Source organism: Pocillopora damicornis, chromosome 10, assembly GCF_964200805.1.
Source record: "Pocillopora damicornis chromosome 10, jaPocDami1.2, whole genome shotgun sequence".
Taxonomy (NCBI): Eukaryota; Metazoa; Cnidaria; class Anthozoa; order Scleractinia; family Pocilloporidae; genus Pocillopora; species Pocillopora damicornis.
Genome location: NC_142679.1, coordinates 903428 through 925925, shown reverse-complemented (window position 1 = coordinate 925925; position 22498 = coordinate 903428). Strand labels below are relative to the sequence as shown.

The 22498-nt window shown below is 38.4% G+C and overlaps 2 protein-coding genes across 11 annotated transcripts; both read left to right on the top strand.

The window, feature by feature from the left end:
* The first annotated feature begins 487 nt into the window (after positions 1-487).
* Positions 488-4918, top strand: LOC113667664 (uncharacterized). Its single transcript, XM_027183522.2, has 2 exons — positions 488-1983; positions 4043-4918. Exon 1 carries the CDS (start codon positions 692-694, stop codon positions 1949-1951), a length of 1260 nt encoding a protein of 419 aa, XP_027039323.2. The 5' UTR covers positions 488-691; the 3' UTR covers positions 1952-1983; positions 4043-4918.
* Positions 4919-5833: 915 nt separating this feature from the next.
* LOC113667754 (uncharacterized) lies at positions 5834-22266 on the top strand. 10 transcript variants are annotated; one of them, XM_089184668.1, is made up of 20 exons: positions 5849-5981; positions 8972-9117; positions 9872-9937; positions 10174-10431; positions 10864-10902; positions 11346-11384; positions 11537-11635; positions 12070-12168; positions 12748-12849; positions 13031-13108; positions 13453-15234; positions 15708-16391; positions 16815-16937; positions 17631-17741; positions 17879-17980; positions 18284-18373; positions 18785-18940; positions 19388-19618; positions 20070-20237; positions 20606-22266. In XM_089184668.1, the coding sequence occupies exons 2-20, from the start codon at positions 9054-9056 to the stop codon at positions 21007-21009; spliced, it is 4695 nt and encodes a 1564-aa protein (XP_089040794.1). In that variant the 5' UTR covers positions 5849-5981; positions 8972-9053; the 3' UTR covers positions 21010-22266. The 10 variants fall into 10 exon arrangements, with proteins under 10 accessions (XP_089040799.1, XP_089040794.1, XP_089040797.1 ...); XM_089184670.1 differs by lacking the exon at positions 5849-5981 and adding an exon at positions 7836-8049; XM_089184673.1 differs by lacking the exon at positions 11537-11635 and having other exon boundaries at positions 5834-5981.
* The last annotated feature ends 232 nt before the right edge of the window (positions 22267-22498 follow it).

Below are 22498 nucleotides of genomic sequence, written 5' to 3'. Positions count from 1 at the left end.
CAGGTGATAGATTGGTTCACATCTGCCACCATCAAAAGTGTCAATGGGTACCCTGACATAGAGTTACAAACTAACTGGGCCGGGTTTCAGCGATTAATATGATCACAAATGTATATAAAAGACACATCATGGTCAGCCAACGATTAAAAAAAAAAAGTTTAGAGCTCAAATTATGTTACCCATTTACCGAAAACATCGTCAGACTAATGTTAAGAACAATCTACATCAACAAGAATAAAGCAAACAGGTGAATGACCATCAAGATAGGTTTGCGTGGCGTATGAGATTTATCTTTCTCTTGTTTTAAGTAAATATAATTTCATTCGAATGAAAGGCCCTTGACTTCTAAGTCACTCGGAACAGTCTTGAACCATCAAAAAAAAAAGTCACGCCGCTGTACACGGGGAGAAATAATACATTACCAGCCTCAAACGAAATTAGCCAATCACAGGGAACAAACACAGTGACTGAAACAAAGGATTACCAAGATTTGTGCCACGCATCTCCATTGAAATCCATGAGACAATAGAATTCCACGTGCCTTTAATGGAACCTCACGAATTTCTCAAGACTATCGAAACTGGTGTAAAGTTCAGGCAAACAGTTCTACAAGCAAACCTCACAGCAGGCCGTGTGGTTTACGGATTTCGTACGCAACTTTAGAGCGTCTCTAAGTGTGATTTAATTTAAAATGGAGGCCACCATTTATGAGGATCAAAGCTTTTTGTTAGCAAATAAAAATTCCTGTGCTCAAGACAATGATAGATTATGGTTAAATTTAACGACTGAGTGCAAGACATCGGCAAGGAGAGACGATTTTGATATCTCAGATCTACTGAGATCTCCGGATATCGGGATTTCATCGCCGGATCTTGAGACGATCGTTTGGAGAAACTTTCCTGATTCTTGCGCAGTAAAATTACAGTCAACATCTCCTCCACCGCCAATTTTTGCCACACAAGAAGATTACTCCGCACAGAAAGTCACCGCAGAACAAGAGGTGTTTGCAAGGGGATTTACCGACGCGCTTCAACGTTTGCGAGAAGAGAGGGAACTGCGTGAAGCAAGCAAAACTCGGACGCCCACGGAGGACGAATCAAATAAAGTGGTCGATGACTCGAAATGCACTTTCATCTCTTACAGATTTGATTCATCTTTCCGTTTGCCGTCTTTTCAAGAAACTTTTTTACCTGTTAGATGTACGGGTGCTACGATTAAAACCAAAGCAGATCAAAACACACATAGAACTTTTTCTGAACGAGAATATGGACAACAGCTCGAGCGGTCGGAGGATTCAGAATGGTTTAAAGTGGAAACGTTAGAAGAAGGATTCTCAGGACAACAACAGTGCCCATATAGCGACTGTTTGCTAAATTCTGCCGAAGAAGAATCGGACGATTATTCGACTAATTCGCCTTTGTCTGATTACACGGCAAATGACTATAGCGTCGGAGATTTTGAAATCGACGGCAGAGCTGCAAATGACATGGATTTCCAAGAAGGCGTCCATGCACAAGACAACTTTCAGCCACATAATGAGTGGCTCTCAGAAGGACAACACATGGTTCAGGATACCCCGACACCAAAGCACTGGCTAACAGTTCACACAAAACTCTATAACATGTCGGTCATAAAGCAAGAGCCGAACAGTGTAGACGACCAGTCACAATCATCCAAAATGCCTGACGTTCAGGGTTTCATCAAAACGGAAAAGAAACGGCGGAAAAATCGTCTGGCGGCGTGGAAATGCCGTCAGAAAAAGCTTATTCGTGAATCAAGGCTCGAAACAACAGTGGAGGAGCTTTGTATGGAAAATTCAAGGTTGATGGAAGAACTGGAGAAATTGAAACGCAAAAGGCAGCAATTGGAACAAACATTTATCAAGCATGTGACAAGTGGATGTGAGGAGGCCCATGTTCAGTACACTGAAACATTTAATGGCAAAAGCTAAAGTGAATGCCTTGATATATTGTTCTTTCGCTGGTAAGTCATTCTATTTTACATTAAGGTATTCCTTAACAGATATCTTTAAGAAATTATGTTGGTAAATCTATGACAACCATCTTTGTGTTAGAGTTATTTCTTGATTTGTTTGTCACGATAAAGCGAATGGAAAATGATACTCCCAACGGCAAGAGTTTTATTTGCCTTTAATTCGCCTGAAATTCGACATGAGTTTGCTTCTACTTTGCTTCACCTTTTGAAAAAAATAAATATGACAGACAGTAAATCACAAATGTGAATTCGATTAGTTAAGAAGGAAGTTATGTCACCAAAGCTAATTATATGACAACATCACAACTCTGCCCAATAGCATCTAATTTAACAAAACAGTGTGCATCAGTTTAGGGAAAACAACCCATAATAAGCACAGTACACTGCATTTATTTTCTTTTTTATTTTAATTCAGAAAAAAAGTCTAAATAACAAACTCTCAGAAAGCATAAATGAGTTGGCTTTCGGTGTCCCGACGACAGACTAGTCTTGGCTCTGATATAAGAAATTATTTATTATTTTGATAGATGTGTTGTAACGAATAAGCTTTTGCATCCTGAACAACTTTTCAGAATTTTGGAATCCCGACTAGACATCGGTAAATTATCCTTTTTTTCTTTCGTAACCCATAAATCCTCCTTTTGATAGCAAACTGTGCCCCCAAACAATTTTATTGAATACAAGTTTAGGCTCGTTCTACGGCTTTAGGAGTAACTGTGCTGTGCGAGTAGAGCTTTGCAAGATGTCATTAATATTTTGAAAAAATTGAACAATATACTTTAATAAGTAAATGTTAGGGCTAAAATCTTTATGATTTATCGTGGTCCAGACGTTCACAGAAAGCACATCTTCAAAAGAGACTTTTGCCAATCCCAGAGGGATTGAGTGTTTTCAAAAGACCGCAAAGGTGTTGCTAGAATCTTCGATCTTTGTAAGATAATTGCTTCGCTAAGTCAAACAGTGGGTCTTCCAACAGTCAGTTGCTGGTTTGCGCTCACAGGCAGTAGCTTAGCTTTCTGAATCACGAAATAAATCACGGATCGACTATACCGAAAAGAAAGAATTATGGGAGAAGGTCTTGAAGTATTCCAAAGTATAGTAATTTTTCGGTGGGGATTGAAAGAGAGGGATAACATTCCACCAGTATTCAGTAGAGTCTCCAAATATTGATCCACGTCTTAGGGTAACATCTTCTAGTATTTTCTATCCTATAGTACCTGGCTGGTTAAAGTTAGAAACTTTCGACTGAGAAAAGTTCGCCTTTTTGTCACAATCATGAGGTCTTGCGTGACCTATGCTAAAATTTACAGAGAATTGGTAATAACAAGAGACTATCTTTACCATTTTCATTGGAGGATGTGAAAATTAATCCAGCTTCGAGCGTATTGAGATTTACTTGAAGTACCTGCAGAGTTTTTTAATTTTTTTTGAGAAAAGACATCCCAGATAAGCCAGTTAACTCTCTATTAGTCAGCGCCAATATTCTCAGGAGCCCACCGTGCTCAGTGTCCTTCAACTGAAATTACAGCCACCCATCTTCTTCAAATACATCATCACAATGCATGAAACGGAAAGAGAGGTCTCACGCTCGAACATTCCTTGTTCAAGGAAAACTTTCATGAATAAGAAATGCCGTTCAGTGTGTCTGCATTGTTGTAATAAAATGTTCAGAATCTCTTAAAACCTGTGAAAGGTACACGTACACAACAATATACACCACAAGGAAACCAAGGTGGAGAAATAACCTATGATGGTCTTTGATGGTATTAGAAAGATGATTCATATGTAATAAGCTTCATTCTTACCTACGTCTGGTAAAATTCTTGTCAAATAGGAAGCTACAAATGGTCTAAACAACCACTGACTTTTCTCTAACTCATTAGTAGCCTACAGAAGAGCATCGATTTCTCCAAGGGGACTCTGAGTTCTTCGTCCCAGCCTCGTCACACAACGGACAACCAAACGAAGGATTTTGGTCATTTTTCCAAGAGTAAACTCTATTTGTCTGTTTATCATTAATATGCATTGTATTTTTCAATACTTTCAGGTTTTTCACATCATATCGTTCTTAATCACAAAAGAGAACCTTTAAACAAAAAAACATGACGGACTATTGAGAAGCGAAAAATCACAAGACAACCGGCATCACAAGGAATGCCGCTGGCGACTGGACACAGTAAGATGAGGTGGAACTTTGCACCAACAAAAAGATAGGGCAGAAAGAACACGACAAGAAAACGGCGATTTTCAGATTGCGTGGCCAGTTTCTTTAGAACAACTTCTTCTTCTGATTCACCGATCAGAAAACAGTATGCAGCCGTTTCTTATGCAGTTTCATCTCGTGCCATGACCTTAACCCTTTCACCTCCAATACCTTAATGTCTATTCTGTCTGCCGTTCATTTTGTACGATTCCGGCCCTGAGAATCTTGTATTTGAAGGCCTCTGGTTAATATTTTGCTTTGTTCCATGCACTGTTTGGAGTGAAAGAGTTAAGTACTCATGGAAAACTCGGCTAGATTTTATGACCACGACCTCTTATCTAACTGTGTCTAAGTGAACACAACTCCGTTCTGTTCTTATAATAGATTTCCAATTCTCGAGCAGCATAATGTCGAGAACGTAATTGTTTAGAATATTTTTGAAGGACTGCAACGAAACACGGGGAAAATTTTTTATTTCAATAAGAATTTCTATTTTTCAGCAATAATTTGTAATCTTCAGCAGAGACCAAAAATATTAACGAGGACAAATGGAAGACAGAATACCATGCTGAAGGATTTCCCTTTCTATGATGGTCCGGTACATTTTATAAAATTGATATTTTGATAGAGAAGAATATGGCAACAACTTAATGAGAATATTAAGAAAATGTTGTATAAAATGAATATTTTGAAGAAATAAAATATTTTAAAGCTTAAAAATTATATGGTTTTTGTCTTAAAGTATCAATCATGTCTTATTGACCCATCTTCGCCCTAAGTTCAATATATCACACATTAAACCCCACTCTCGGAAAGAGAACCCTGGTCTCCTCATCAAACAAACGTTTATTTTAATGATCGTTTCTTGTCTCACTTAATTGCCTATCAAATTAACTTTCGACCATTAAAAGTAGCACAAACCGTGGAATTGTTGACTGAACGAAACTTTTTTACTCAATTAAGTCAAAAGCAATTTCTTCAATTGCTTTTACTAAGGATTAGTTGAAGACAACCTCTATCAATCGAACTAGGAAAGACCATGACAAGAAAAGAATCCGTTTTGGGATTCTTTACAAACGTGAAGACTTGAATTACATTAGATATCCGAGAGATTAATCAACATTCACCTCACTCAAATAGCGCAGGCGAACGGACCTGTTTCGTCGTTATTATGCCACAGGTGCTTGCGATATTACACAACTACTTGATCCAGTATAAACCATTAAAGTATTGGCACCAAAGACGAGCTTGCTGTCCCTCTAGAATTAGGCTAAATCAGACATTTTTCTCAATTTTCGGGCAGACATCGGCTAAACGCACCTATATACACGATAAAACTGCGTTTTCAAGACTGAAGAAAACGTTTCCCTTTGAAGAATTTACTAAATCTTCGCTTCGCATCAGTAGAGCAGGACACCATCCCACGGATCACTGCCTGGTGAGAAGGAGTCTAAATGCTTCACATTTCACGAAAACCAAGTGACGTGTAATCATCGGGGAGATTTTGTTCGAGGCTTTCTCTCCCTTCGACGCTTTAATGCGTTGAACAGGCCAGGTCAGTGGAGGGTCATAACCATAATCATACCACTTCGCTGAGGTCATTGCGCGCGTCTCGAATCACACTGTCGCTCATGCGTACACAACTCGCTGTAAACCCCTAGCCGTGTTGATACCGACCACCCATGAGTAAGTTTACGAGTTTCTCGAAGTGATTTTCGTTTTCATGGAACTGTGATTCTTAAGGCTAAGAGGGGAGAAAGGGCGACCATCATTTAGTACAGAGGTAGGTGTGGCCAAATGTAATTACCATTAACTGCAAACGAATTCAATGTAGAATAGATAATTCCTTCACGATTCTGATGATTGATCGACTGGTACTTGTGACTTGTTAAAGCTGGAAGAGTTCATAGGATTTAATTTACATTTTTTTAGCATTCTCGCTCAATAATTTGATCTTTTGGTACAACGATGCATGGCCTTCCATTTATTTGCTTTTTAACGAAGTATGACAGTCGTGTCAGCAAAATAAAGCAGTGTGAGGTACTTGACGGCGATTCTCTCACTGACTTTAGTTTAGTCTACGATGCAGCAGGTTCTTTCACTCTTTTGATACGCTAAGATGAGAACACAACGTGGTAACAAAAGTGGTTGGCATATTTATGGAGATGAAATATAGTGTTTACTAAACAATCTTTCACTAAAAGTCACTGATAGTGATTGTCCATGAATCACGTCACATGGTAACGTAGATACCCATGACGGGTACCAAAGTTCTAAATTAAAACAGAGCCAAGGTCAAAAGGTTAAGACTTAGTGCATAGTAAGCGCTTTCGAGCATTGTAGCCGGCTACTTAGAAGTAGGAGGCATCTTCAAATTCTAACGAGATGGAACGTAGGAAGAAAAATTATTTATCCTTTCGAGGCTTTTTCTCGATGAGAAATGGAAAGCTAACACATAAAAAGTGCAGTTAAGTTTAAGTTTGGCACAAACTGTTTAATCAAACCTGTCAAATAAAATCATTCATCCATTTATTGTACTCTCGAGCTTCAAGAGAAAGCTTAGGAAACGTACTCCCGATTTATTGCTGCCACTTGAAGACATCAATACTTGTGAAAAATTGAAAACTTCCACCAAATTACCAAACCTGAAAACGATTATTTTTCTTCCTCGGTCTAAATAATCGCAAGAATTTTTAAGGGATTAATTACAATCTATTTTATACGTTGACGGTTACTTATTGCACCACCGTCCGCATCCAGGAATGCAGACTCACGAGTCCGTAGAGCTTTAGGAAAAGTTCTGTCTAGATGAAGCCAGGTGTAAACAATTGTGAAAAACTCATGAGTCCTTCCCTTTCTAAAGTTCCCTCTATTTATAATTTCCATGCCAGATTTTAAGGATTGTACTCACTAAGAATTACTAGTGGAACCGGCTTCCTTTTTCTACGGTATTTATGTTTGCAGGAAACGTTTCTTAGGATCAATGATTTTTTTTTTTGTTTAGCTAGGCGTACTTGCACTTGTGATTCGCTGAAAAGAATTTTAATCAGCATTCTATACTAACTAATCTTTCCGAGGAATATTTTTAAGTGCAAGTGTTTTATTTTTCAATCCATCACTCAATATTCGTTTTTAAATGGAACAAAAACCTTAGTTCAGTGTTACGGTCTGCAACTGAAGAAAACACAAAAAATTATTAAAATTATACTTTTTAATGCGTATTTGTCAATAGAAAAGTGATCATCGCTAGAAGCTTAAAATCATAGACACACTAGTGTTCAATGGAGAAAACACCGCCGACTTTGAGGTAGGATACCTTATAATTAACTGAACCACAAAGTCAGTTAGTTACGCAATGTGCTAAGTTTGAAGGGTTTGTGATGATGTCCTCATTGAAAACGCAATGTTAAGTTTACAGTTGGCTAAAATTGAAGTATTGAATGAAAGAAAGCACTCTGCCTTTTTTTCAACTCCGAATCAAATTCAGCGGAAATTATTGTTATTTGGACGCTGTGATAAGACACACGATCCCAAATCCACGGATAATAGAGACTACGCATGAAGCACTGCAAAGCAACTGGTGACCACGGGTTCCATTGTTCGCGATAATGGGATAAAAGAATCGAAGTATCTCATTACATTCACGGATGATCGAATAAACTAACTTTACAAATTTTCCGTAAAACAGAAACTTAATGTAAATCGGAGGTTATATAGCGAGACTTGCTGAGGAATTTCCTTAAACACTCCTGTTGAACGTAGTGGATCGCAAAAATTCGCCTTTTTCACGACTGAACCTCGACTGAAATCAGGAAAAATAGTGGAAGTTTTTGTAGGAGCCGTCACAAATCGTAAGTGCACTCTTGACGTTTGAAATTGACCCAGTTCTAGCTAGCTTTTGAGACACGATGAGCAAGATGAATCAGCATGGCTGAAACTGTCAAGTTTCCAGTTCATACATTCTTTGGTTAAAAAAAAATTCAACGATCGAGGGGTTCATTACTAACCAGGATGAGCCAAGATAATCTTAGATATGAAGCTATGTCATCCATGTCTAAATATAACTTGGCACCAATAACCATATCCTTTGTAAAGTATTTTACAAATATGGTACTTGGATGAAAAGCTCTGTTATCATATCGAAATTCCCTTTGCTGGTTTGTTTGCTTTTTGGCTGCAAATACACTGAAACACAATTAGTGCACAAACAAGGTTCCCATTTTTACCGGCTGTACAATCTTCGTTCTGAATGGGATGGATGTAACGTCTTTCGTGTTTTTTTTTAATCAAAGAAATTCATAAAGACACTGAGAAGAAACATTCACTGACCTGCACGTAAATGAAAATGCATTTCATTAGATGAGTTTATTCACGTTTCAAAGATTTTCCATGTATATCGAAAATATTTCTGTTTTTTAACCTCCAATATTGTCACAAGCTACTGCAGTTAGTCCTAGGCTAAAATGTGGGAAACACATTGTCTACAGGATGTTATAGCCCTAGTAGTGCTATGAACATCTTGAGACATCAATAAATTTATCCTCCTTCGCACGGTCCACTTCTATTCAACACCTACATAAATTTTTCTTTCCACTTAACGGACAGCTAGTCAAGTGAATAGCGAGAGAAATTCTTAAAACAAGCATTTCACGATAAAAACCTTTCCTTAGTCTCTAGTATGCTGCGCCATATAAATGTTTTAAATTTATCTTTCCTTAAATTAAAAAGGATATGAAACACAGTTCAAAATTTTTCTTTACTTCGTGTTCACAGATTCCAAGAGTATTTCCCCTCCTGAAAGTTCATACATGTAACCACTGCTCAGGGGGTAGTTCCACCTACAGCAGGAGAGGTGATGAACCTCTATGTCATCTTGCTCCCCCTTGTCATACAGGGACTGGCACTAGGCTGTTGTGAAGGTAAGATCGAATCAAGAAACGATGATGAAAACAAATAAACAATTGAAAGAAACAGGGGGCCTCTTTCAGGATCTTGCAATTGACTTCAGGACTTGTTTTCCACCAAGAGCTTTAATGAGCTTAACCGCTTTGCCCCTGAATCACACGAGAATAAAGGAAATGATCACCAACTGATGAAGTTCTTGATTTTTAAACAAATTATCCTTGTCAGCACTTTGTAAATTTATAGAGAACAGTTTGGAGAATATGCATCCTAATGTTGGGGTGTAGAGGATTAAGGGCGTCAAACAGAAAGTCATGATTTTGATTTAACTTTTGGGATTCTAAAAGCTTGAATGACATTTTAATGGAAGCCGTTACATGTCATATTATTGACATAACTCTTGTTGTCTTTGTTCTATGTAGCTAATGCTGCTGTAGGAACCAATCAGCCAATAATGACAGTATTTAAAACAGATTGCATAGTTAGTTTCTATACATGGTTGAAACTAAGGATAATGGGTAGAGAGGGATCAATATAACTAACGACTTTTATGTGGATTATTGGTAGTTTTTTCAGTATACACAATTCCATACAAAAAACGTTTCTTGATTCTGATGGTGACGATTAGCTTGTCGAAACTTCCGTCTCTACCTTAAGCACCGACAACTGTCCTTCACGGGACTACTCTCACCTGGAGGATAAGTCTACACGGTCAACTGTTACTCCTGGGTTGTAACCATTTACTGTAAGCATTAACCCTCGCATTTATAGAATACGATGCTGACGACGTCAGTGGAGAGGGATCCTGGGATCAGGACGATTGGAATAGAAGTGGTGGTAAGAATCCGCGAAATACCAAAGTTGGGCAGATTTATATTCTTAGCAGTTCGCAACAAAGTTCTTCCAGTAAGCCATGTTATAGACCAGAAGGTGACGAGAAAATGTGTATTGAAAGCTAAATGAACCGAGAAATGGGGTAGTAGTTTTGCCAAATTATAGTTTTGCCAAATTGAGTTTTACTGACAGAAGCTGATATTGACTTTTGATCGCTTTTTATCTACAACACCTGTCAGATACCAGCACAGGTGAGGATGATAATTTCACTGGGTTTAAATCTGGTTCGAGCTCAACCGACAAAGCCGAAGATGATGAACAGCCCAAATTTTATCCAAGAATCTCGCAAACTCACTCCAATAGGATCTTTGTTACCTCTGGTGTTGGTGAAGACAAAGGGGGCTCCAAACACGATGGCAGGTCACATTACAGCTCGGAGAATAGTGGAAACCAGGAGAACAACGAGGATTTTGGTTCTTCAATGGATGTTTCTAAAGGTTTGTCATTACATTTTCTGTTTCAAAGAGTTCTCACGATGATTGCAGTTGTTGCATCAGACTAGAGTGAGTGTATCCGACCTAAGACGGCTCGGATGAAAATTAACGAATCTTTGTCCCGACTTAACTCACGCAGTTATACTAGTTAGGGGTTAAAGTCTCTAAATGTAAAGTGTTTTTGTACCCATACATTGTGATTGCAGGATCCAGAGAAATTTACGGGAAAAAACCTTAATAACCAGGTTGATTGTTGGATCCTTTGTCACATCAAAAGGTCAAACGTGTTTAACACTGGTCTTCATAGTCCTCCCACAGGCATGCGCAGTTTTGCGCTTAAACACTTCTCCTTTACATCAAGAGGCTACTATGTATCTCAATAACCTTGAATATGTTTAATAACCAATAAGTACTCCACAATTTTCTATTCTCCAGTTGGCGATGCAATCGATGTAATGAAAAGGCTTAAAAAGGGTAAGATTACAATGACAGAAATACCTTCCCAATAACGTAACAAGATGTTTTTTTTATTTGTGTGAAAATCATGCCAAAAGAACCAGTCAAGATATGTCTGAAACAGCTTGAAACGCCATAGCACATATAACTTGTTTTCATCAAAGAGAACAAATATGGTACGCTCTTATATGCCGACAATTCTCATAACCCACCTCCCCCTCCTCCCTCCTACCATTTTAATGCATATTCCTGGAAAAGTCTTTGGACAGAACCTTTATTGATTGAAGCATTTAACCGGTGTGGAAACTAAACTGACACGTGAGTCACATCAACCGAAATTTACTTTCGCAAGGAGGACGCAATGGAAGCCGAAACAATTTTTAACTTTGTTTCTAATCTTATGCCCTTGCAGAAATTACTTCCAACATTCAACATTTTAACGCTTATTATTCTTTCCACAGCTAAATCAGATCAGGAGTTTGCCAAAAAGCTCAGATCAGGTAAGAAAACTAACCATTCAGCCTGTCCTTCTAATATTTGCATTATTGCCTGCATAAGACAACTCTGGTAAAGCACGAAGCATAAAATTATCTCAACCCAGTAAGCATGAAAAGCTGTAACACCTGACGGTAATTTTTCTCTTTAAACGTAGGCCCTGAAAGCTTAGGCGTTGCTTTCAAAACGTTTGAACAACTTAGTGGTCTTTGGATATCAGTTATGCATAGAATATGGAGAGTTTGGAAGGCAAAAGGTAGGTAGGATTACTTGCGTTCCTCCGATAAGACTCGACGACCTGCACGTAGTAATGACTACAACAAAGAGATAAACTCCGTTTAACAACAATCATGTATCAACCGACATATTACAAACTTTGCCAGACCTAGTCATATGCAGACAATAATGCAAAACGAATATTATCAAAATTGATGTAAGTGCATGAGGTAATAAACCCTTCCATCTTCTACCTTTGACCTCAAGCATTATTTAGATCCGTCATGACTTACTGGAAGATCGTGAAAATATACGTGATTTGATAACTGGGAGGTTTCTTTTTTTGGACGGTCAGAAGTTAAAGTAGTAAAGGTAATCGAGGCTGTAATCCGCCACCATACTTGAATTGTACTGAATCAAATTATAAATGTTTTAATGACAGGATTGCTTTAAAATTTTTGTTCAAACAAACAGGAGCTAAAGTGGTAATGCATTCGATCGTGAATGATATGGTACACAACACAGGAAGAGCAATCACACAGAAGTTGGGAAAAATGCTAAACAACACAATTGGTACGTACACCAAGATTCAATTATGATAATTATCTTTTAGTATGCTGCCTGACGTAACCGCGATGCTGTCTCGGAGCAACTTTTTCGTTGCTTACTACATTGACCAACCATTCAAAACATTTCTTAAATAGAGTCATCCTTTTTGAAAAAATGATTCTATGTTGCAGAGAGAATGTTGAGTAAAAGATCACACATGATGTCACAATTCAAAAATAATAAAGTAACTGACATTTTACCGATCAATCTTGAACAAGTCCAAGGCAACATGGACAGCATTTGTTTTATTACAAACAGGTGGCTATCGATGATGTCATACACGAGCCTAACCCTTAAGAGATCATAGGCTAGAACCAATTGAGGAGTAAATACAATGCCGTAGTCTGTAAAGATCAAAAAGGAAATACAATCTACGATTGCTTCGAATTAAGCAACTTCTATACTCATTCAGTTATCCTTGATATTTCCTTGGTGCAATTCATTAAGGGTGTTTGAAAAGAAAATTCCTATAAAGTGTGATCGTAATGCTTGGGTGAGGCGATTCCAATAACCTGAAATATGCATGATTATTGACAATAACAGATGTGAACATGAACAGCGGTGGGTCAGCAGCTTTTGATAAAGACGACGGTTCAACGGAACCCGAAAAGAAGCACAGAATAGACACAGTTCACCATCAAACAGGTAAAATCATAAGAAAAGCTCATTCTTCCCTTCATTGTTAAGGAAATCTTATTCATCGTGTTTAAAAATGTAAAGCTATCCCTATTCATAAAATTCAAATGTACATAAAACTTTTTTACTAGGAATATCAAATCAGTAGGATCCAAAACAATCCTTTCGTTGAATTCTCTTTGATTTTTAGATCTACCAGTTCAAAGAGTTAGTATTGATTTTATCAAGAACGTTTCAAGCATAGGGAGGAAGTCGTCTCATACGAAACGTAAGTTGAAATCCTCCTGACTGAGTGGCAGGAAAGTTTCCGTTCCTAAATGATCTGCCATACAGACCTTTGCTTTCACTGCATCTTTTTTAAAGCATGTTTCCTCGTGGGATACGTCGTTGCCTAATGGTCAGCGGATCTAGAGCTCGTAGCTCAAGCTCTGGCCGAGTCAATGTGTTGTGCACTAAAGCATAAAATTACTTATCAGCTTTCAATCCTTCAAATCCCATAATTTGACTTATTATGCCCTTTCTCCCAATGGATAACCTTGGGATTAGAACACCTGCCACTTCTTATCCATGCAATGATCATTGTTTTTTAAATGTGTAAATATTCAATTTCAGCCATTAAAGAACCAGAAGAGAAAGTAAAGGTGTCGTTTTTAAAGAGGAACATGAATGAATCCAAACCGAAGCTAAAATCTGAGACTCACAATTTAATGAAGAATACCATGTCTGTCATCCAGAAAACGTCAGAGGAGAAAGAAAATAAGAACTTCACTTCCATTCGTGACAAATCAGAAACTCGTTCTACTTTGGTGCCTAAAATTACACTTCCCGTCTCATTAACAAATGGTGAAGAAAAAAGATCGAGTACTAATAACACCTTGGTGATCATTAACAAAGAGAATCACAAAAACGTTGACGCGGATACAGAGAGAAGTAAATCTGACCCTCGTAAGGGAGAGATACAGAAAGAAAAGCAATACATTAAAATTATTGATGTAAAAGAAAGAGAAAATAACTCTTCAAAAAAGTCGAGTGGTGGCTCATTGAGAAGAGATGATGAAAGTCGCCCTGAAATAAAGTTACGCGGTGAAGACAACAGTGCACGGGGGAAAAGGCCTGTGGAACTCGTAAAACCAGCGGTAAAGCAACTAAGTGCAATCAATAAAGCGACAAACGATGACCAAAGAGATCAAAACAACACGGATAGTTTCTTTCCTAAGAGGAATGTTAGTCAAAATAAGGTAAACACATCGCGAAGCGAGATGGAGAGAGTGAAAAAGTCCGGAAAATCCACAGCATTGGAAACAATGAGGATAAATTTCTTGAAACGAAATAGGACTTCACTTTCAGATCCTAAAACCACTCTCTCTTATGTCATTGGTTCGGAAACACGAGGCAATACTGTATTACCAGCACTGCTCAACACATCCAACACTCCTCTGCATAACAAGTCTATTTCTAGAAATGATTCATCGACTTTACACAAGCCAACTTCAGCTGTGGAAAGTAATTATAGAGAGACATACCCGACCGGAAAAAAGATTCTTAATGTTGAGAAGAATCAAACAAATAAAGAACCTTATACTCAAAGGGATAAAAAGAGCTCAAGAAAAGGACTTACTGGGAACAACACAACAACTACCTCCGATGTGTTGCACAAAAGAACAAAAAAACCACCGTCAGCGAAATCCGAGAAGATAGTAATAAAGCTAAATGGAAAAAAGGGAGCATCAAAAGTGAACAAGGCAAATGATACTGTTCATGAAAATTTTAAAGCTGTGGATACTCATGAGGTAAAGGAAGGCATTGACATTAATTATATGCAACGGAACTTCACTGCAAAAATGAAAACAGATGCAATAAAAGAAACCAGTCCTGCTCAGTTCAGTGATAATTCAGTTCTCACGCATCCAAAAAGGTTGACCTCGTCGAGAAAAAACGTCAAAGAATCCAAAAGTACAAGTGAGGCAGCGCTAAATACCTTACAGGCAAACAAAACAGTTACCAAGGAAAATACCTTGACCAAAAGGAAAAATGTTTCAAACTCTGAAAGAGGTTTCAGTAATTCACAAAATGGTGGAATTACATATAACAAAGAAGCTACCCGTGGAGATGTACAAAAAGCCCGTTATAAAAATCCAATGCGGATTGTCGTTCAAATTGAGAACAGGACACAAACAAAAAAAAATGAAAAAGGAAAGTTGGTGGATGACATCAGCTTTCCGCTTAAGAAGGAACCTCAGAAAGGTGCAGCCATTTCAGTAGCAAGAGGTGAGTCACAACAGAAGATCATTGTGACCTCTCAAAAGCTAGGAAGTTCGAAAGGAGCCATCCGAAAAGTTACAGAGGAAAAGGCCAAACAGGACCCATTGGACAGTAAAAATGAGACACGAAAAGGTATGCTAGTCACAGTTATGTTCCACAACCAGGCCAACCTTATCATCCATTGCCAAAAGTAACACAAAAAGCCAGTAAGTTATAGGGTATGGACAGGGGTTAACAAGAGCGTATGCTTGGGGGCATACTCTTTGTCAAGAAAATACCATTGATAATTTATAACTATAAAACAACCCATCTTGCCACCAAATGCCATTGAGACCCTAGTAGAAATACCCATCACTGAAATTCCTTCCCTAGTGACTAGGTTCGACTCATTAAGGGATATAGTCACAGAGTTACTCATGATCAAAGGTTGATAGGAACATCTTCAACCCGTAAAGGGCATACTAATGACTATTATACCTGTTTCCCTGTTTTCTTTTTGTCGCTCCTAGCTCCTACCTTTAAAATGCCAGCATTGAAGAATTTCGTTAAATCTTACTTATCTCTACGAAGAGTAGAAGACTAATTTCCATTCAACTTTATCACAGATCAAACAAATTCAAAAAGCAAAACACTGGAAGAGAAAGAAAAGATTGAGATCAAACCTAACTTAAAGAGAGGGGTACCGAGCGGCAAAGCGAGAATCTCACATGCACCTAACTCCATGCTTGGGCGAAAGGATAAAAAGGGCTCTGAGAACTATATAAACGATACTCAGCATTTACAAGGAAATTCCATCCCAGTTAAAGACGAAAACCGTCACAGGTCTTTCTCTAACAAGATACTGGCAAATCATCCGGAAAAATCTGACAAACTCGAAGGAAGAGACAATGCGACAAATGGCCCAATAAAAACACGTGTAACGCAAGGTCCAGGAAATGGCGTAACACATGCTTCAGGAAGTGACGTGACGCATGATTCAGGAGGCGGCTCAAAAGATTATCCGGGAAGAAGCGTGACACGCGATTCAACTGATGATACAAGACATGATCCTGGAAGTGGCTCCATTCGAGATCCAAACCCCACATCATCAGATCTACTGACCAAGGCAACTAAACGCCACCATTCAAAGCATGTTTCTGATAATGAAATAGTCAAACATAAAGTATCCCATTCTCCTCAACAAGTGATTGACGCCCAATACAAGCAACTTAGTAAGCTAAAGCCAATGTCAAAGCAACCAAACAAGCCTAACTCGGAGAGTGTTCCACCGCCAAAAGATACTAAATATGGTAATTATTCATTTCATATATTTCTGGATTCAAAATAGATCAGCTTTCTACGAACCTCCCCCCGAGTGGTAGGTGCACCGGACTTCAGATCTGAAGGTCTGGGCTCAACTATTAAGGAAGTGGGGGATGTGTCTCTGTGTTGGAGTCACTGTGACGTGTTGGGTTACTGTGTTGTGTTGAGGTCATTGTGATGTGCTCTTAAACAAGACACTTAGCTCTCACAGTGCTTCTATTCACCGTGAATATAAATGGGTCCCGGATGTAGAATGGAGCCTTCTAGATCGGGGGCCGATTTCACTTTATTGTTTTGAACTTTGTTTCTAAGCAAGTCCTATGGAAAAAAAGAAACTTTTTCCAAAAAGGAACCCGATTCTTACTGATTTTGGAGCAGTTTTTTCATAATCTCCCTTCTTCCCTTTTAAGAGCATTTCAGCAAGGTGAAGGTGTCACCAAAATCGCACCAAGATTTTCAGGCCTCACGGAAAACCAAAGAGGAACGGCCACCTAGCACCTCGAGGTCGGAAGATCACCAAGCAGCTATCAAAGGTAACGGGTGTGATGGTTCATCATCCTTCCGATCCCTATTTAAAATCGTAATACTCAAATTTCGAAAGTCGCGTTACCAGAATGGGGCCTGAATCTGGAAGAAATCTCGTAGTCATCTGCGACCTCCTTTAAGTAAAATTAAAGCTACAAAGATTAATTATTTGCTCAATTGATTAATAGATAAAAAATAGTTTATCCATTTCACTCTGTTACTGTGCCTTTTCCTTTTCGTGACAAAATGGAAAGTCAATATAAACGTACTGACGCAAAAGCCCAACCCGTAATATTTCATAGCCCTTGAGGCCCTTTAAATCCTACCTGCCCCAATTATCCACTTTTCAATCTGTAATGAAAGGGAAAAACGCCGTAAGCACCATATTCAATATGTTTGCTTTCTAACCCTATTCCTGACCGCCCAGGCCGATTGCCACATGGGAAGAGTATATTGCTTCATGGGAAGAGCAGATTGCTTCATGGGAAAAACAGATTGCTACACGAGAAGCATCGTCTCCAGAGATAAACATCTATCATGCCCCTGTCTTCATTGATCCTGATATGTTGAAAACGGAGATTAAGGCTTCAGTCTACACATTGACTGCGTTTTTCAAACACCGAAAATGATACTCAGCAGAACTAAGTGTCAAACTGATTGGCCAAAAAGGCTTTACACTAATGATTTTATTCTATCAAAAGAAATCTCAGGAATTGACGAAAACTCTCCGTCCATGAAAATACAGAGCAATTTATCTGAGGGTGACCAAAGTCCAAAGAAAGAGGACGAAAAGTCAACGAAACCTAATCCAGGTAAAAGCACAAGAGTTGTGTAAAAAAAGACATTTATAGAGTAGAAAATAAATGAACATCAATGCTAAACGTCAATATGATGACCTAAACTGGCTTACACAATAGATACATATTTTTGTTTGCAAAAAAAATTTCAGGAATTGATGACAAATTGACGTCCAGTAAACTAAAGAATAGTTCTTCTGGAAGGGAACAAACTCCTGCAGAGGAGGACAAACAATCATCGAAATCTCACCAAGGTAAATCTTCAAAAAGATCATCATCATTTTGTTTTTAGCCAATTTCTATACTTCGCTCATTCCATTTTCATTTTAATTCAGTCATTACTGAATCTATTCATCCTTTCATTATTTTATTCACATCTCTTTATCAATGACCAGTTTTTTACCACAAAAACTTCCACGTCGCTTTCCAATTTATGATATAAACCCATAACGTCAACAGGATAATAAATGAACATGTAAGTATTTTTTGTGTTAATTGCAAGCGCTAAAAACATTCATGACGCGGACTAACATCCAATAATCATCTTGTACTGACAGTTGAAGTCTTAACGTCTCGCACTCCTCCCACTTCTCTTTTGACGACTTCAAACGACGATAACACATACAGCATTAAACAGATTGTGCAAGGTATTGATTTTCTCTTTCGCGAACTCGATGTATCTTGTAGTATTTAATTTCAAACTTAATGCTGCAGGGAATTCAGACCCAGCAAGATGCCGCAAAGACGTTTTTTTCTTTTTTTCTTTGCTATATGCATCTCATATGCGCGGTTAAGGCTCGAATGTTTGGGAAGGGGGTGGTAAAATTCTAACACAACTTAATCCAAACTTGAAGTGTGACTTGTTGTTTGACTAACGGACTGACTAATCCTCTACCCGCTACAATTAGCTACTGCGGACTGCGGACTGGTTACGGAGGAAATTGAGAAAGGGGGTCCTGAATATAGATTAGAGGAATAAAGAGCCATGATGACCTCCAGCTTATTGAATAATATGCAGAATTCAACTCGACACATTTTGTGATATTCTTGTACATCAGGACCAAGGGGCTCGAGTTTTGTTTACGGAATCCACAACGATGATAAAGTTCACAATTTGGAGAAAAAGGTTTCGAGGCTGGAGAGCGAGGTTACAGTTTTGGAGACAGCGATGGCAGATTTGGCGAAGCGCCTGCTGGTCGTAGAACAAAAGTCAGGTGTGAACAATTGGAATTATGACTCAATCTTTAGTGTTTGATGTTTTCATTCAATAAGGTAGAAACTTATAAGCTGGGATTTAATGGCCACTTGTGTTCCCCATGACCACATGAAACGTGTAGATTTAGAATGGTGTCTTCTCAGGCAAATTTCGAAACATGCAATGGTAACACCGAAAATATAACATCCCTGTTACTCGGTGTAAAAATTGAGCTTTTTGGCTACTCCTTTAGTGGAAGCCGGGTTCACAACACATTCAAGACTGAACCTTTCTAAGGTCTTCTCGACAACTTTGTTCCATTTTATCCGTTTTCTTGTTATCCATTCAATACTCTTCTATCCTCTGCTTCACTTTTCGTACACGGAGGGAAGTCATAGGAGATTTACAGTCTTAAACTTCTTTAACGTTCTACCACACATTCAAAAATGTTCTGGTCTCTTTTCAGAAGTCCCTCAGCCAACAATGCCGACCATTATCCACTCTTCCATAAAATCCGAGCCTGAAGAGAAGCATCCAGCTCACAACCAGCAAACCAATGTCTACATTTCAAAAGACGAGGCTCCAAAACTACCAAATCCCGAAAAGATTGTCATACCAATTTCATCTCTGTTCCCCGAAAGATCAGGGCACGTAAGCAAACCTTCTCATTTCATTCATGAGGAACAAGAAACCAAAGGTAAGTAAACTTTTTGTAATTTGTGTGTGATTGAAATTTTTTAAACAAAATCGTGAATTTTTCCAGCTCCTTACCATGTTACCCATCTGCAGAAGCTCAGATCATACACTATATCCAAATCAAAACATTTCTACTCATTAGCTTTTATTACACTGAGTGTCACTAAAGTAAAACATTATGCACCATTACGCATATTAATCATATCAGTTCAGTAAAGAGTACAAAGTATCCAGCTAAACAGATGTAACTCGCATCAAATAACTCATGATTCTTATTACTAAGACAAGTTTACATCAGAGGGACCGTTGCAATTTCACTTTTTGATGGACGTTCAAATTCTACGAGGAGGCAACATTTTCACAAGAGTTATATCGCATCTTACGTTCTTCTGCCTGTAAGGCACATTTGAAAAAGTCTCGTTATTGTGATCACTAAATAACTGTAATTTCAGTTGTCACTCACCTCGAGAATGAAGACCAGGTGAAGCCTCAAGATAGTGCTCGGCTAAGTTTGCGTGGAGGGGCTCAATCATCGCCCTCCTCCGAGGCCCACGCGGTGGTGCGCCCCATAGTGAACATCATAGTACCAAACAACAGAGCAGACTTGTTCGCTGATGGAGGTCAGTAGGAGTTTCATTAAATATGACAAAACTTAACTGACCTGACTTGTTGTTGTTTTTAACATATTAATCATTTTCAACATTATCATTGTCATCATCATCACTATTATCATTGCTATCATTGTCATTGTCATTGTCATTGTCATTATCATTATCATTATCATTATTATTATTATTATTACACTACCATTGTTAGCTGGCCAAGATCTTAGGTTTCTAAATTGTTTACAGCAGCTATTATTATATGTCTTTTCATATTATATCTGTCAATCTACCAGAAGTTCATCGTCAAGGTATTTTATATCTCGACGTTGCCTTTGCATTCCTAGAAAACTCAAAACGTTTCATTAAATTCCCTAATGCCATAGTTTCACCAGCATGCATTCCAAGATGTCAAAATGGCGGAAGATGCTTAGAAGGGAACTCTTGTAGATGCCCGACCTTTTTCACAGGGGACCATTGTGAGAGATTTTCTCTCAAAGATCTACTGGAGAGCCCTGATCTCCGGGAGAGACCTTACAGAAAACTCCAACGAATAGTCGTGTCAGAACCACCAGATCGTCAGATACTTGATGGTACTCTAAACTTAGATTCAGGCCCTCCAGCTGCTGTCGAATACAGAGACATAAGCCAGTATAGAGACTTAAATCAAGATACTTTGCCCGCCAAAGAATTTGTAGCCAAGCAACAGCCGACAGAGTCTACTTTACCGACCAATGATGCAGAAATAGATGGCGGTTCAAGAAGAAGACAACTTATCCTCGAAATTTAAAAAAATCCTGTTAGGATTTGAACTGAAATTGATGATTGCATCAATCTGTTAATCTCTTTGAATGGCACAGCGGAAATATCCTTAGTCATCACAATTACTTATGAGGGAACTCAGGCAAAACCACAGACACCGTCATCGTCTCTCATTAAAACTCAAATCTGCCTTCACGGCGGCTTGCAAGGGAGCTGGCGCCACTAGAGACAGCGAGACAAATGCGAGCTTATTTTGTAATCGGCGTCACTCTGGTGATTGCCTTAGTTCCCGAACAAATAGCATTTTTTTAGATACCGAAAAAAAATATAGTACGAGAAAAAGAGGGTCATCCTAGCTAAGATCACGCGATCATTCACAGAAAGTTATATCGTCTTCCATTTCATGTTTTCTTACACTTGGGAGATCGTTTTACATATGAGTATGAATAAATGTAAATAGCGGTAGTTTGAAAGGTAAGTAGATTGTAGGAGGAAAAATGAGGCACTAACACAGTGCAGCGAAATGCAATAGGTTTTCTGTCCGCGACAAGCTCGGATTTTCCTTTTTTTAAATATGAATATTTGAACCGAATGAGAAACAACACTAACATTACAAAAGTATGAAACGGGATAAAAAAAAAGCTATACAAGTGTGAAACTAAATAAGTACTTTTGACCATTTTTTGAAGATGTGAACCCCTGATAGAGAAGTGTCTATTCTCAAATTTGAAAATAAGAAGGGGCCTAACGTCATGGGACACGTGCAACGGGTGTGGCCAATCACAAAATTTCCAGGTTTGATGGAGGGTTTGTTAATGTTTAGTTGCAGGTGTGATTGCTCATTGAAGCTACATCAAAAAACTTTTAGCCATTTTACGAGGTATTTTACGAGGCAAGGTACGAGGTTTTGGAAAAACATGAAAGAAACCAGAAAAATATTAGTTTGGTATGAAAGAAAAACTTGAAAAAGTGAAGGAAAAACCAACGATAAACGATGGTGACTAAGGATGATGAAGATTTGTAATAATTGCAAATGAGGAATTTTAAACTTGAGGCTTAACTTTTGAGTTGCAAAAGCTGCGACGTAACTTCTTCCAGCCCCCTTATGCGATCCTAATGTAAAACAAATAGATAAAAAACCATGTCAGAAGCCCATTACTTGGGCTCCTGACCATGTAAATATGGCATTTTGGTACAAGTAGCGTGATAGTGACCTCGTCGGGAAAATTGGTTTTTGTAATTTCACTTTGAAAAGTTTATAATAAAATACATTTTTGTTCGTTACGATTTTTTTTCCTTGTTATTAATTTGATTTACCATTTTATCACTGTGGAAGACGCAATGGAATGGCTATTAGCGCGTTCAAACTCTTTCCCTTTGCATTTCCCTCAAAAACTGGGCAAAAGTCTTATGGAAAAAGCCTTGGATGCTTTTGCAGTTCACCAACTGCTGATTGGCTCTTTGCAGTTTATAAGGCCGTGCGTGCGAACACAAGGGCAGGTACTTATTCTGGGGCC

Bases quoted from the DNA above. Each gene is read 5' to 3' on its own strand.
- LOC113667664 (XM_027183522.2), top strand. From the start codon at position 692: ATGGAGGCCACCATTTATGAGGATCAAAGCTTTTTGTTAGCAAATAAA.
- LOC113667754 (XM_089184668.1), top strand. From the start codon at position 9,054: ATGAACCTCTATGTCATCTTGCTCCCCCTTGTCATACAGGGACTGGCA. The intron at 9,938-10,173 runs GTAAGAATCCGC...AACACCTGTCAG, and splicing joins CGATTGGAATAGAAGTGGTG to ATACCAGCACAGGTGAGGAT. The intron at 18,941-19,387 runs GTGTGAACAATT...GTCTCTTTTCAG, and splicing joins GGTCGTAGAACAAAAGTCAG to AAGTCCCTCAGCCAACAATG.